The sequence below is a fragment of the Haliotis asinina genome, chromosome 8 (genome assembly GCF_037392515.1).
Source record: "Haliotis asinina isolate JCU_RB_2024 chromosome 8, JCU_Hal_asi_v2, whole genome shotgun sequence".
In the NCBI taxonomy this organism is placed as follows: Eukaryota; Metazoa; Mollusca; class Gastropoda; order Lepetellida; family Haliotidae; genus Haliotis; species Haliotis asinina.
In genome coordinates this window covers 39,319,692-39,335,630 of record NC_090287.1, presented here as the reverse complement: position 1 = coordinate 39,335,630, position 15,939 = coordinate 39,319,692, and the positions used below count along the sequence as shown (strand labels likewise).

Below are 15,939 nucleotides of genomic sequence, written 5' to 3'. Positions count from 1 at the left end.
AATTTAGAACTTGGGTATGATACAAGATAAAATCATCATACGACTCTTGTATGTAAATGCATACAAGAGGACAGATAAGGACTTGGAATCGAGATAAAACTGCTACATGGAGTAAAGATGCTAAGGAAAGTGTACATAATGAGAACCAACATAGATGACCTTTATCATCCAGTAATTGTTTACATTGTTGGCTTATCTGGCATGACAATTGAGAAAAAGGCCAGGCAGGTGCTTGCTGAGCCCCACCTTATGTCTGGAACATCTCAGGAGGGTGTAAAGAAGGGGTGCTAGTGTGCAATAGTCCACTCAGAGAACAGCCACACCCCTCAAGACAGGTTGTTTCCAAAAGCACACTACTACAGCTACAATCATCAACAAGATATTATCGTTATGACAGAGCTTTGATTTCCTTTGTAAATGTGACTCTGTTTTGAAAGTACAATTGATAGCTTGAGTTACACATTCCTCCTTTTGGAGTCCTATTGATATTCCCCCTGTTGCAAGTTCATATGACAGTATGGAAGGTATGACCGCCTGGAATGTATGACAGTGCTTCATGCAACAAGGCACAGAGGAGCCTACAGCTATCATCTAACTCTGAAAATCTAGCTAGTTCCACACATTTCCTGTTGTTGAAAACATCAATATATTTGAGATGGTAATGTAGATATATATGTTTGAGTCAATAAGTGCAGCAACATCATCCTGATTTTTTAACATGTTTATGATACAGTTGAGATATTATTTGGTATTCGTTCGCATGCTAACATGTGTAAATTGGCATTGTAATCACAGGTATGATTGATATTATAACTGCTGAAACTGTATGCAAATATGGCCACAAGGGAAATACAATAGGAAAGAATTATTTAAATATTACATTTCAACTTGGTGTCTGACAAAGTTTAAGCCAAAATTATAATTTGCAAACTTTTTTATGAAGGATGTAAAATCTAGAATTTGACAGATAGGGCCGTTTGTTATGAGGTTTTAAGGTTCTGAATATTCTATTGTGTAATTCTGGCCACATCAGGTCTGTTTGCTTATCCCAGTTTTCTTTGCACTTGGAATCAATGTCTAGAGCACACAAAACATCAGCTGTTGGCTGGCATGTGGAGTGTCTCTGTGATTTCAGTTACTCACTTTTTACCTCAGTTCAATTTTTGCAGCATAAAAACCCAACCTTTGTAACAAGAGACTTGAAAATAATTACTGTTTCCTCCTCTGCAGGAAACCATTAACACATAACCCAACTTGTAAATAATTGATTCCTGTGACTGTATTGTATTTGTTTCACAACTGTAATATAGTGAGCATATCTTATAAGAGCATATCTTAAAATACTGGTTTGATACGATGATTTTTATTTGAAATCCCAATTCATCTTTCTTAATCACTTTTAGTTTGTCTGTCCCAACGCGGGTTGGTGGGTTCCCTTAGTAGCAAACATTCAATACATGCATCATGTTACGTATTCCTGTCACTGAAGCAAATACATCTCCATGATTCATGATTCTTCACTACTCACTCACTCTCATACAATGAGGTACAAATGTTTGCTGTCAGGTTCTTAGGGATTCTGAACTCCATTTAACTCAACTTACTCACCTTCACACTTACGCATTCAGGTCAGGAGCTGTGAGATACTCTCAGATTGTTAGTTCCTCTGTTGATGGTCAGCTACTGAATGGATCAACTTTTACTATATATATGTTCTGTCATGTTACAGGGAGCTACAGTGAAGAATGAGGGAGATTCGGTGATAATCGGGAGGATTGTCAAGGGCGGAGCCGCTGAGAAGAGTGGTGAGTATGTTGTTCTCATAAACAGGGTTCAAGGTTACACTATCCTGAAAACATCCAGTTCAGCAACCTAAGTTCATCACATGAGGCAACTAACAGGATCAGGTTGCTTTGTTAATGAATGTTTTTGTCTCTCAGTAGCAAAGATGGATGCATATGATGTCAGTCTCTTGATTATCTGGTCCAGAATTAATACAGACCAATGCCATAAAGCTGGAAAATTACTGAATGTGACAATAAATAACACACACACAGAGACAATTCAGTGTATTTGTGTTTCATTTTTAGGCAATGAAAAAGATGATATGTCCACTAAGATAAAAAGAATTGTAATCACATCCTGTGAAAAGACAATGTAGTCTGACTTAAACATCATTACTGCTTGTGGATGTTTCTAACAAACGGCTTTGTTAGATCAATTTAGGATCCTTTTTCTATTTCTAATTGTGCTGATGCTTGGATGAAAGTGAAAACACAGCCTTGTCCTCATTATTTCTTGTATTGCTGACTGCAACATGAACAACAGGTGAAAGCTGATAGCTGCATGTATAACTTTGTGTCTATTGTCAGGTTTGCTTCATGAAGGAGATGAGATTCTCGAGGTGAACGGCATCGACATGCGTGGCAAAAACGTTAACGATGTGTCGGAGATGCTGGTGAGTGATTGAGACTGGTTCAAATTTGAAAGTAATATTTAAGTATGATTGAAATGGGAACAGTATCTGCATCTAATGCGAGGATATTATTTAAGAGTGTTCGATAATGAGGATTTAATGTTATTATATTCAGGCCCATGTGATACGGACCATATCATTCATTGTGAATTTGTAACAGATTGTTACAGAGTACTGGGTAGACATTTGTACGTGTTCAACACCAATGGCCTCCTGTTATTTACAGGCAGGAAGAAAACCATTTATCAATGTGTGTGACCATGGGATATATATGTGTATACAACATTAATGACCTATTGTTTACAGGCCTACATGACAGGGACAATAACATTTATGATTATCCCAACTCACAACTACGCATCACCCAAACCAGCCGCCCGACCAAAAGCAGTGAGTATAGAGGTGCCAGTATAAAATGTTCCTTTGAAGGTAATATGTATCAATAAGGAACTGTATGTGTGAAACATCAATTCCAGAGATGAACCAGTCTCATTGATCTGCCAAAACAGAATCCAGTGGGAATAAAATATATGAAGTAACAGAATATTTAATTGTTGATCACTGAATATGCTGCCACATTAGTGTTCCCCCTAGGCACATTTAGGAGGGTGCAGCGCCTTACCCTTTGACTTTTGTGCCCTGCCCTTTTTATTTTGCGCCCTGCCCTTTTTCACCTCAATCGCAGTCGTTAACTATGATGAGTGTGTATTTTCCAGATTTGAAATGCTTTTTTTCAAATTCTAATCTTAAAATGCAAACTGAGAAGAGTAAAAACGAATTTATACATTTTGTTGTTTTTTAAATAACCCTCACCAGCATACCCTTTGAGGTTATGAAGTGCCCTTTTCCATGAATTTACCCTGCCCTTCCTGAACCCTAGGGGGAACACTACACATGTTTAGGAAAGGCTGAAACACCTGTCGCTAAATACATTTGTATGAAAAACAAAAGTGTTTGTAATATATCAACAGATAGGCATTGTTTAATACATTTTTTATACCCCCTGCTTGTAATGCGGGGCATACAGTTTACATCTCATCTATCTGTCCATCCATAATCATTTTGCTTCCACAGCATAACTCAAAAACCATTAATTATTTTTAGACCAAAATTGGTATATTTAATAAACTGAACCTAAGGTTATGCCTTTTGTTATTTACAGTTTGTTTTTTGTTTTTTCATTTTAATTTTTTAGGGGGGTTTCCATGGAAACGTTTTGGTCTTAGTCTTAAGGGAATATTTTTCTGCAAAACATGGTAGATGTATCAGTCAGAACATAAAGTGGTGCCTTTTGCTATATACAGGTTTTTGCTATTTATCGTTTCCCAGTTTCCATGGAAACGATTCAGTCTCAAAACGAGTCTCAAAAGGGAGGGATGGGCTTTGCTTCCAGAGCACAACCCAAAAACCTTTTCATATCTTTCAACAGATCTTGACAGATATATGAGACAGATCTTGAAGTAGTGCCTTTTGGTGAAATTTTTCATGATTTCCATCGAACCAATTCAAACTTAGTCTGAAAAAAACATCAAGTAACCATCAGATGATTGGTCCTTTCAAATATTCAGATATTTCATCTTCTGATGACTCTTGTTTAAATTATGTGGATGTTATATTATTTTATTGAAAAGTATGAAGATCCCACAATAAAATATAAGTTCCACATCATAAAATTGGTGAGAGAATGTCAAAATAAACATTGCATGTTTAGGAATATTGTATATGTGAGATGATGTTTTGCAGGTGCACCTACGAGCCCTCTTCAACTATGACCCAGAGGATGATGCATATATCCCGTGTCGAGAACTGGGTCTGTCCTTCATGAAGGGAGATATCCTCCATATCATCAACCAGGATGACCCCAACTGGTGGCAGGCCTACAGAGAAGGCGAGGAGGAGCACCAGTCACTAGCTGGGCTTATACCCAGTCGACTCTTCCATGAACAGTAAGTGGAGTAATGATTGGCTGGGCTTATACCCAGTCGGCTCTTCCACGAACAGTAAGTGGAGTAATGATTGGCTGGGCTTATACCCAGTCGACTCTTCCACGAACAGTAAGTGGAGTAATGACTGGCTGGGCGTATACCTGGTCGACTCTTCCACGAACAGTAAGTGGAGTAATGATTGGCTGGGCTTATACCCAGTCGGCTCTTCCACGAACAGTAAGTGGAGTAATGACTGGCTGGGCGTATACCTGGTCGACTCTTCCACGAACAGTAAGTGGAGTAATGATTGGCTGGGCGTATACCTGGTCGACTCTTCCACGAACAGTAAGTGGAGTAATGATTGGCTGGGCTTATACCCAGTCGACTCTTCCACGAACAGTAAGTGGAATAATCACTAGCTGGGCTTATACTCAATCGGCTTTCCCATGAACAGTAACTGGAGTAACCACTTGCTGGGCGTATACCTGGTCGACTCTTCCATGAACAGTAAGTGCAGTAATCACCTGTCATATACCCAGAAGGTTTTACCATGAACAGTTACTTTGTGCAGCTATTTCTGACCAAGCTCATACCTAGCTTGATCTTACATGGAGTTTGTGTAGTAATCACTGCCCAAGACCTTCAAGGTCCTAGTAACCACTCTGAACACAGATCAACTACTTAAGTGGATGTGTTTCTTCATGCAATATGGCAACCTTTTTAGTCACACTTAACAACAATATTTTTAAAAAAATAGACGAGGAAAAAAATTGGAATGGGATTGTTTGTTGTAGACGTGAGACTCTGCGTCAGACTATGCCGGGAGATGGGAAGGACAGCAAGAAGAAGGGGCGATCATGTGTCTGTGGGAAGAGAGACAAGAAGAAGAAAAAGAAGAAGCGATCCTCCCTCTATACAGGAGCTGACGAGGGTAGGTGCCATTACCTGATCCACAAGTGGGGTGCCACAGTGCGTACCCTTGTTTCCAGACACTCTGAATGTGAAACACATCCCCCACAAAGTCATTTCATGACTTGGGTAGTATGGATAAAATATGTGTGGAATGGTAGTAGCATTGTAATCAAGAAAATGTGGTAATGTATTTCATTTTAGAACTGGTACGTGACAGTGGTGGCTGTGCCTCTTGGTTATGTCAGTGTTTTGGAGTCACGTGTTTAATTAGTTCTGCAATCAAACATCAGTTCTTTTATTTGCAGAAGCAGAAGAAATTCTCTCTTATGAAGAAATGGTTAAATATTTACCTCAGCCAAACAGAAAAAGACCAATTGCGTTAATTGGCCCATCAAATGTTGGGAGGGCGGAGCTTAGACAACGCCTCATGGAGTCCGATTTTGACAGATTTGCAGCAGCTGTTCCTCGTATGTTGATCTGCTCTTTAGTTTCTGACATAGTAATTTATTTGAAGTTTTTTAATGTCAAATGTTATGAGCATAAGGAACAGAATTTAGTTTATTTATTTAAATAGACATCTATCTGCCTTTCTGTGAATGCGTATGGCCCAATGAGTCTTTTTGTGTGTAGGCACAATGGGTAAACAAAAATTATATTTTTAAAGTATACTGTCCATGCATGATTTCCTAAACACAAAAATACATTTGTGTAGTGACAAATTATTTATATGAAATTGGTAATCACATTAAGTGCTCCTGTAACCATGGAGATCAAACATATCTTGACAGACACAAGTCGAGTCCGCAAACCTGAAGAAATAGAAGGCAAGGACTACCATTTCATCTCGCGCACCATGTTTGAGGCAGACATCTTGGCCCAGAAGTTTATTGAGTATGGCGAGTTTGAAAAAAATCTGTACGGCACAAGTCTGGAGGCTGTGAGACAGGTGATCAACCAAGGAAAGATCTGCGTGCTCAATCTCCATGCCGATGTAAGTGTATGCTCCAACATGGTCATACCAAGATGACATAATCTTGAAACTGAAATACTGATGAGAGTAGCATTTAAAAGCCTCTGTGGCAAGGGAGATAACTCTTGACTAAAAATGGTTCAGCCATGGCTACAGTTTATCCATTGCACTGACATCTTTAACAGTGTCTTTTTGTTTTGTTTGCCAGGCTGTGAAACCACTGTACACATCAGACCTGAAGCCTTATGTGATATTTGTGTGTCCCCCAAACCTGGAGAAGCTTCGTGCGGTGCATGTGAAACTGGGGAAACCAGCAACGCCGGTATGTATATGTCGCAACATTACTACAGTCTACATCCCCACAACTGGTATAATATCTTCATGGACAGAGTCGCGTTTAACAGATTAAAACTATAGAATATTTATCATTCCATGTAGGTGGGAGTATGGACTTGTCTTAGGTTCTGCAAAAGAGTTGTGTCCCTTAGGCTTACTAGATAATTGTGACTATACTTCAGCCCTGATAATGTACACAAGTCTTTCAAACCTGTGCACAGTTTTGTAAACATCTGAAATCACCTTCACGCTTGCTATACTACTGAAAAGGAAAAAAAAGAGATGTTATTTTAATATTCTGCTGTTGGTACAGTTGCATTGATACCAATGAGGACAAGTTGTTATGGATAACAACTTCTTTATTGTGTGATTGCGACGTTTCGATACAGATTCTTGTACCGTTGTCAAGCAGGAATGTGCAAGTTGTTGGAGGTCTTTCTCAATGTTGGCAACAAAGATGTCAGAATTGATATTGGGTGGTGTGGGGGCAAACTTGAGACCTTTGGCAAGGGCACTGACCTGTTGGTTGGTGAGTTGCTTCTTGCTGAGGTTGACGACTGTGTTGTGGATATCTGGGCTTGTGGTCCTCTTCCATTTGGTTGCTGAGGTAGTGATTTGTTGTAGCTTCTTGATGTGTCCTGCCTTAGTTGAGGTATCTAGTTTGTTGTTGGCGATGGTTTGGGCAGTCCAGAAGGATGAGAAGAGTTCAGGGTCAAGGGTGGAGCTCAGAGAGGTGTGGATGTCATTGATGGCGGACATGGATGTGGCCTTGACTTTGCAATGGTGTCGGATGCATTCAGTGATGAATTTTTCTAGACGCTTGACGAAGGATGGTATTAGATGCTACAGACTGGATAGGAGAGTGGAACTGTAGGCCTTTAGGGATGATTTGTTGGTCACGACATCTCATCAGGAAAGTGAGGTGGTTACTTGAAAGGATGTGCTTCTTCTCAAAACGGGTCCATGTAGACGGTGGATAACTTGTTTGAGTGGCATTTTAGAAGTTGAGGTGTACAAATAGGACAAATTGTTATGATAACAACTTTTTTATTAACAACTTCTTTATTAGCTTCCATAACAATTTGTCCTATTTGTACACCTCAGCTTCTAAAATGCCACTCAAACAAGCATTGATACCAGACTCACAACTAAAGCCTGTTACAGCTGCATGGCCATGATATTGTTGAGGTGGTAGAGTAGCCTAGTGATTTAAGAACCGTGAAGGTCTCGGGGTAGAATAGGCCTTCAGCAACCCATGCTTGCCATAAAAGGTGACTATGCCTGTCATAAGAGGTGACTGGGATCGGGTGGTCAGGCTTGCTGACTTGGTTGACACATGTCATCGGTTCCCAATTGCTCACGTTGTTGATCACTGGATTGTCTGGTCCAGACTTGATTATTTACAGACTGCCACCATATAGCTGGAATATTGCTGAGTGTGGCATAAAACTACACTCACTCACTCACTCACTCACCTAGTGATTTAAGCATTTGCTTGTCATGCCAAAGACCCGTGTTCGATTCCCCACATGGTTACAATGTGTGAAGCGCATTGCTGGTGTCCCTGCCGTGATATTGGTGGAATATTGCTAAAAGTGGCTTAAAACTTAAGTCACTCACTCAAAATGTCATTGTTTAAATTACATTTATACTGACTTTCCAGAAGTAGTAAGCTGTTACACGGACATGGTGTTAAGCATAGTTTATGCTAGACTCTTTTTACATCTGGATTCACAAATCCAACAGCTCTAAAACACTAAGATGTTAAAAGCAAAGGACAATCGATAGTGTTTTGTGATGCACCTTAAAAACATATATGTTTATTGAGCAGGATGATGAGCTGAAGGACATCATAGAGAAGGCTCGAGAGATGGAAGATGTATATGGCCATTACTTCGACTACATCTTGGTCAACCAGGACCTCAACAGGGCATACGATGAGCTTCTTCAAGAGATCAACCGCCTCGAAATTGAACCACAGTGGATCCCGAAACCTTGGGTAGACTCTTTCATGTGAGATGATCAGAGATCTGTGATTGGCTCTTGCTTCAGCAATACTTCATTCGTGGATTACTCTGACCTGGGTACTTCATGTGCTACCAGCCAAATGTGTGCTCAGACATAAGGGTGTTGAAACAAACCATCGGATACTCTTGTGAGTGGCAGGGTCATGTTATGGAGACAACAACTACGCCAGAGTGAAAGTGTTGCAGATATGATTTTATGTGATCAAACTGTGAGGGATCCTCACAACAAATATATACATTTGAAATCACGAGTACTGATATTAAGTGATGTGGAATGTGATAGTCCTGAGTTCTTGTGACAAGATCAGCATTGACTCATAGGCAGGCAAATCATGATCCTAACTGGTGGATCGCTGAACACATGAACAATGTGATTGGCTCATAATGCCGCTATCAGATAACTTCCAGTGTATACTACACACATGGACATCATGATCATCTGAAAATGCTTCTGCCTTCCCGTGTGTGTCAGGCAATGAACTGTCTGGTGCACTGGGTGAGTCCACACAGCTATGGAAGTGTCCTGTATATATACAAGAAAGCCTTACGAAACAGATGATGATCATGATGAATGGGAATTTTTTACGACTGGCGTTTTACTTGTGACAAGCAATAATCAAGACATCAGGCACTCTGTGGTCTGATGGGAATAAATCTTAATAATATGCTACTCGGAACAGGTGCACTGTCAATGTGTTTAAATGCTGCTCAAGGCATCTGTTACCATGGTTACAATATTCATCATTTTTGTTTCTGACATTTACCTTCATTTTGGGAGTAATACTTCTGGAATCAATGTTTGACCCATTTTTCATATTCTACTTCTATTTCTGTAGTTTTCACCACTTTCAACAAGATACAAGTACAAGGTTGTGCCTTATAGAGATCTGTTACCATGGTTACCAAAGTTTTAAATCTGTTATGAGATGGTTAAAGAGATTTATCATTCAGTGGCTGTGGCCATGTTTTTCACAGCGGTTACTTTGGTGACGTAGACAGTGTGCCTATTAATTCTGATGCATGAATCTGTCTACATCTGAATTTACAAATATGAATATTTTACAGGAAAGAAATGATTTTATTTTGTTTTTTTTGCATATGAATATGGTTGAAATATTTTTAATCAGTCTAATTTCTGTAAAAACCTCTGACTTTAAAAAGTGTTCAAAGCATGTGCAGTCATTGGTCACAAGTAAGTTAGTGAAATGTCTTTATCGTTAGGGTTGAAAGTCTGTGCAGCAAATCTCGTGTTACTTCATACAGGATTTTAAAACTAGAACACAATGCTATTGTATGTATCAATATATATTATTTTATTAGTTCTCTCAATGTCACAAAAGTGACACTAAAATACATTATTCTGCAGCAGTTTAGACAGATTCATTATGTAGTCTTATGGCTGAATTAAGGGAACTGTTGCATGCAGGATCATTCCAATCAAAGAACAGGTAAAGATATGAATGGCTAGTAAAATATTTTTTGTTTAGCTACACTGAGTTATCCCAGAACCTAATGGAGTATTCACTGTGTAAGTTATCTTTGACCAGTGAGAGTATTTTAGTGAGTCTGGTTTGTGCAGACATTCATATACGAGGTATGAAGACACATGACCACAAGTGAGAGCGCATCCTCATTGTACAGTGCCTCATATCTCTATTCTGTTATTATAAATACCCTGGATCAGCTTGCCAGAAAAGCTTTGGCTTTTTCAAAAGTGATGTCATTTCCAAAATTCCTCATATCATGAACTTACCACAGAATTTCTGTTGCTCATTGATGTGATTTGATTGGATGGTTATATTTAGTGTCATGTCATTTGCATCACAGTCAAAACTGAGCTATCATGGTGATAGGGTCAATGGTATTTATCATAATGAAAAGAATATTATTCCCTGCATGACTGAGGATGAGTCAGTAGATTCAAATGCTTCATAAGGTCAGGTATTAATTATTCAAGGTGCTAAGGTCAGTTAAAACTGTGTAGAGCAAACTGACCTTTAAAAGTAATATTTATGCGATATAACCCTATCATCCTGATTGATAAAGCAACTGTATACATGAAACCTGCATTATGCAATAAATCATTGTGTCGATCAACAACACTGTCTTCCATACCATGCTAATAATATGGCATGATGAATTTACTGTCTGTAATAATATGTCCATTATGGTGTCCATCATTCACATGCACCCATCAGTGTGTGCTAGGCTACATACAGGCTGTAACTGACCCTCAGAGCTGTACTCAGGACACCCCTGGAAAACCCTAAGACACCCACAGATGCCCTGAGGGCACGTGCTTCATAGCCTAAGAGTAAGACACCCAAGCTGCTGGTGCTGCTCATCATCTTTGCTCTGTCAGTAGGGACCAGGTCATTAAGGACCTGTTGCTTTTAGAAAGAACATGTTGCTAGTCAATAGAGGCAAAGAAGTCGATTGGCATATAGGTTTCTTTATAAGTTATTGTAATTATTTGGGATAGGAACACTTGTCAAGCGATGTTTATCAGTCAAATCTGAAGGCTTTATGCAAAGGACTGTGCTCCACCTGCCCCACACAATCACTTCTTTGGGGATACATTGTTGACAAATGGTACTAACACTGTAGAAAATCTCCAATAAAACTTTGATTGGCATATAATTGTATCTGGATAAAAGCATACTTGTCAATTTTTAAATAAAACTTAGCAACCATTTCTTAATTCTCAAGGTCATCAGTTGCCTATTTTTAGGGGTAATCAATAAGATCTTCATCTTGAAGTAGACTGGGACTTTAATACATCCCTGCAGGGTTCATGATACAGCCAGGGTTTTCCATCTGAACCTGAGTAGCTGTGGTGGAGATATTGTACAGCACACAGAATAACTATCTTCAGTAGGACACAAGTATACATTCATCACAAACACAGAATAACATATCTCGTAATCACAGAAGACTGTATGTTTTGTGTTACTGTGAAATGATGTGTTGACTGTATTAAGCACCCTGTTCAAATAAACTCACCTTACAAGGGCTCTAAATTAACTTAACAGTCTATATTTTCATGTGTGATTTTAAGAATTTCTTTCCAAATATATGCTTTGAAGGCTTATACAACCATTATTGAATGATGTTTAGGTTTGATTGACTTTTGAGGTACTACTACTCAGTCTCTGAGAAGAACTTTAAGCTGTCATTGAAGTATGCACACCCGTCAATAAACGTTTTATAATAAAACTTTTATTGATTTATATGCATATTGTAACATGTGGGTTTGAAATTTGAATTGTACACAAGCAGAACAAGTTTAAGAATCTGTACTTTGAGAAAGTATAATCGCAGACATAACATGTTAAATTTGACCACTGTCTTGCTTTGTTTTGGGGTTGGGACGGGGGTGAAGATTCTCAATATGTCTACAATCGAATCGGAAACTGTTCGCTGGTATTTCTTCTGTTTGAATATTTTCACTGAATTGGAATCTTTCAGAAATTTTTAAAATTATATTGAGCAGATGCACAATTATTATTGTACTTTAGAGTGTGAAGGCCTGAGACTGAGGTTGACAGTGTGTATTCTTCTTTTGTATGTGTACAATGTAACAGACTTCACAATCCATTTCTGTGGTGTCAAGAAGGATCTGAGAGAACAGTGTACAAATGACAGCTGGAAATTGGGCAGTTTAATTCTCAGTTTTGCATTATACTGGATGTATCAGTCACACTCACCAGAAATAACACTGCCATGTGAATGATAACTCTTTTCAAATTTATGGGTTTCAATGGTTGTGACTGAAATACATTTACTGAAAATAACTGAATACTCTGAAAGAAATGAGATTAATTGCTATTTGTATTTAATTATTCAGTAATGAACATACTGGAGGTGGTAAATGTTGTGAAAAACTTTTGACGCTGATTACTGTTTTCAAATTTACACTGTACATTTTCATGGACATCTAAAGCTCCTGTACTTGTGTAAAGGTTGAAATGTGTGTGTTGTGATACGTTGTGGCAGCTTATATGCGAGTTGAGTGTGGACTGTTCTCCTTCCCGTGTGGTCCTGGCTCCCTGTAGATGCCTCTGCCTGTGTATATCACCAGCTTACTAAGATGTGAAAAGTAATTAATATCCTACCTCAATAACGATGTATAGAGAAATCAAGAGATGTGTCTTCAGTACCAACAAATGCATGTGTAGCATTTTTTAGGCCTTTTATTTATCGTTGGTTGGATTAGAAATGTTTAGGACTTGAGTTTTGTGAAGTTGGTCATCTTTTTATCTTATGTTTTTTTAAGTTTCAGCTTCCAGTTTAATTCCTCTCTCAAAGTAACTGAAGATAAGGTTGTTTTTCACACCATCACAAAGTGTTCTAAAGAATATTTACCAAAAGATATTTTGATTGTGTTTTGTTAAAATATAGATTTTTAAATGAACTTGTCAATATATCATACAAAAAGTTGTGATAAATCTATGCTTTTAATTTCGCTTATTTGTAAACAGTCAGATATAAGATTCTAAAGTCTCTTTGTTTTACAAGGTCATAGATGAAGAAATAACATGTCCAGTATAACCTGTCTGCCTAATTTGTCATCTGGTAGAAGGATACCTTGGATGTTATTATCTTTCTATAATGCTGCAGTTGCGTGTTGTATACTTTTCAGTCCAGTTTGGTGGCAAGAATGAGAATTCCTTTCCTTTTTATGACCTCTTTAGTTTGACTATATTGTTATTGTATTAATGGACCAACAAGCTAGCACCTTCCATTGTCAGTTTCAGTCTTCATGTCCATCCTTTCTGACCAGTCGGCAGCATCTGTTCAGTTAATGATTTATAAAATGTCCAAATACATCCTACACAAACTGTGAGCCCTTTTTCATGAACCAAGCATTTCTGTTTGTGTTCAGAAGCCTGCCCTTGGTGTGCATGGATGTTCATGCTGACGACACATGACCTCTCATATTCTCCAGTCTTTGTTTCTGTGACTTGTATGTTGTCTTGCCCCAGTGCCAGTATTGATGTTACGCTGTCCCTGTACCAGTAGACATACGCATACAGTTAATAAGTATTGTCAGAGTCTTAAATGACCCTAGGTTTATGCTACGGATGTGTGGAGGTGTGACTCTTTGGCTTTGCAAATCTCTGCTATCTTATGTTATAGTTACCCAGATTGTGTTTATAGGTGTTAGTAGGTTTGCAGCACTCAACCCAAGCTCTTGGGCTTTACAGAAGTGGTAAGCATGTGAAGCCTGCATAAGTTGCATGGGCTTTCCTGCATAAAAAAAAAACGGTGTCATATTGCTGAAAACACAGTCCAGCAATACTCAGTTACTCATACACTCGCTCGCTCCTACATCAAACTGACAATTTGGTTGAGTCCTGATGCTGTTGATCACTGGATTTTTTGGTCCAGACTCAATTATTTACAGTTCAACACCATATACATGTAGCTGGAATATTGTATGTGGCATAAACTAAATTCACTCAAGCTGACATACCATGATGTCATTGAAACACTGCCCACAGCATCAGCTCAGTGAATGAGAAAAAAAACAAACAACATTAAATTACCATTTTTGACTGATAGAACTCTTGCTTCCCTAACATGTAGCACTTATAGTTGGCCAGTTTAATCAGTTTGGTTGACATGTCAATTGAAGCAACTGACTGTTGAGTTGTTACATATGCAGTTGGCAAAACTAAAATTTGGCCAAAACACTGATAACCAAGTCGAGATGCCTCCTTTTGGTTGAGACCAAAATATCTCTTGTGGTGTTTGGTAAGTCTAGCAGGTTAAGTGTTGACTCATCAAGCCAACCACATGAGTTCAATTCCATGTCTTGCTGTCATAAATCTAGATTAATTTTATTCATGCCATGCTACCCTGTGACATCATCACATCTACAAGTGATACAAACATCATAGTCTTTGATTAGTATAGTCAGTCAGATTACAGATAAACTTAAGCAATATATAAAGAATTTGTTATCCTTCACCAGTATCACCTTCTTCTGAGTACTAGTGAGTTCAGTTTTATGCTGCTTTTTTAGCAATATTCCAGCAATATCATGGTGAAGGACACAGAAAATGGGCTTCACACATTGAGCAATTAGGGCAATGGCACCTGGGTTTTCAACGCTGTGAACGAATGCCTTAACAACTCGACTACCTTACCTCCCCATTTTGAGCACTAAACATGGGGAACAAAAACAGGAAGTTGTTAGTGTGTGCTGGTGCAAGGACAACATGTCTGTATCCCGTGTCCATATGTACATAGTTGTCTGTATGTCCTCTGTACAGTGTCCCTCATTAACTCCTGACATGATGACATCCTTCACCTACTCACTATATACATGGAGAAGCAATACACTGAGACTCTACGGTCAATATGTTGTTTATACATTGTTATATAATAGCACACATAGCCCAGTAAGTTCTCTTTAACTGTACATATATATATGTTTCATTTCATGGAATTCCCAAACTGATGGATTTGGGGAGTGTCTATTTATCAAAGTTTATTATATTTTTACTAGATTTTGTAGAGTTGTCCCTGCTCTGCCACAAGATCAACGTACCAGACTTGTGTATATGTCAGTTATTTTATGCCAAGGGAAACATATCATAATTATCAAATCATCAATAAATATATAAAATGTACAGTTTGTTGGTTATCATTGGGGAGTCAGTGAACAGAATATTGATTTCCTGCTTCGGATGCATAGTCATTATGTCTGCTCCAAACTTCCCCAACAGAATTGGTCTTCAGCAACCCATACTAGTTCATTCTCAATCATCACTGTGACAAGTCTCCTCTAGTACCCTGTTTGCATCCACAGCCTACTGCTTGACAATGAGCCAGTGCAGTGAACGCATTTGTGACAAGCAGGCAGGGCAAGTAAACAGGTAGACGCATACTGACTCTCGTAGAGCGATTTAGTTCAGCAAAACACCATCACAACATGATTCACACGAGGAAATTGAACTTTTCAATATTTCGACGACAACCTGTTTCCCTCGTTTCAATTGGAATGTTCTGGAGGGCATTCCCGTATATGCAAATTGGGGTCATTGGTCATGTAGTGGCTCATCTAATACTTGTCAAGCAGTAGTGATTAGGTGCCTCACTTGTAACAATGCCAGCACTCAGTATTATAGGGCTGAAAGTCTGGACTAGTACAAGAAGCAACACATGCGTGCACTTTATATAACGGACAGAGAGCACACTGCCCAAGCTATCATTGGTATCCAGCAATATATGACTTCTAGACACTCAGTCTAATGGAGTACAGGGACAGTCCATCTAATTCAGAAC

At 38.7% G+C, this 15,939-nt stretch overlaps 1 protein-coding gene across 3 annotated transcripts in view; it reads left to right on the top strand.

Annotated features, from left to right (window-relative positions):
• The window catches only part of LOC137293395 (protein PALS1-like), a 115,352-nt gene extending 106,380 nt beyond the window's left edge, over positions 1–8,972 (top strand). Inside the window, exons 6-14 of one of the 3 annotated variants that reach the window (XM_067823912.1) lie at positions 1,730–1,805; positions 2,373–2,458; positions 2,783–2,866; positions 4,220–4,422; positions 5,196–5,332; positions 5,619–5,780; positions 6,102–6,304; positions 6,492–6,605; positions 8,451–8,972. In XM_067823912.1, coding sequence (XP_067680013.1) covers positions 1,730–1,805; positions 2,373–2,458; positions 2,783–2,866; positions 4,220–4,422; positions 5,196–5,332; positions 5,619–5,780; positions 6,102–6,304; positions 6,492–6,605; positions 8,451–8,636 — 1,251 coding nt within the window. In that variant the 3' untranslated portion in view covers positions 8,637–8,972. Of the gene's footprint in view, positions 1–1,729; positions 1,806–2,372; positions 2,459–2,782; positions 2,879–4,219; positions 4,423–5,195; positions 5,333–5,618; positions 5,781–6,101; positions 6,305–6,491; positions 6,606–8,450 lie in introns of all 3 variants that reach the window. The other 2 variants (XM_067823909.1, XM_067823911.1) reach the window with 2 other exon arrangements.
• The last annotated feature ends 6,967 nt before the right edge of the window (positions 8,973–15,939 follow it).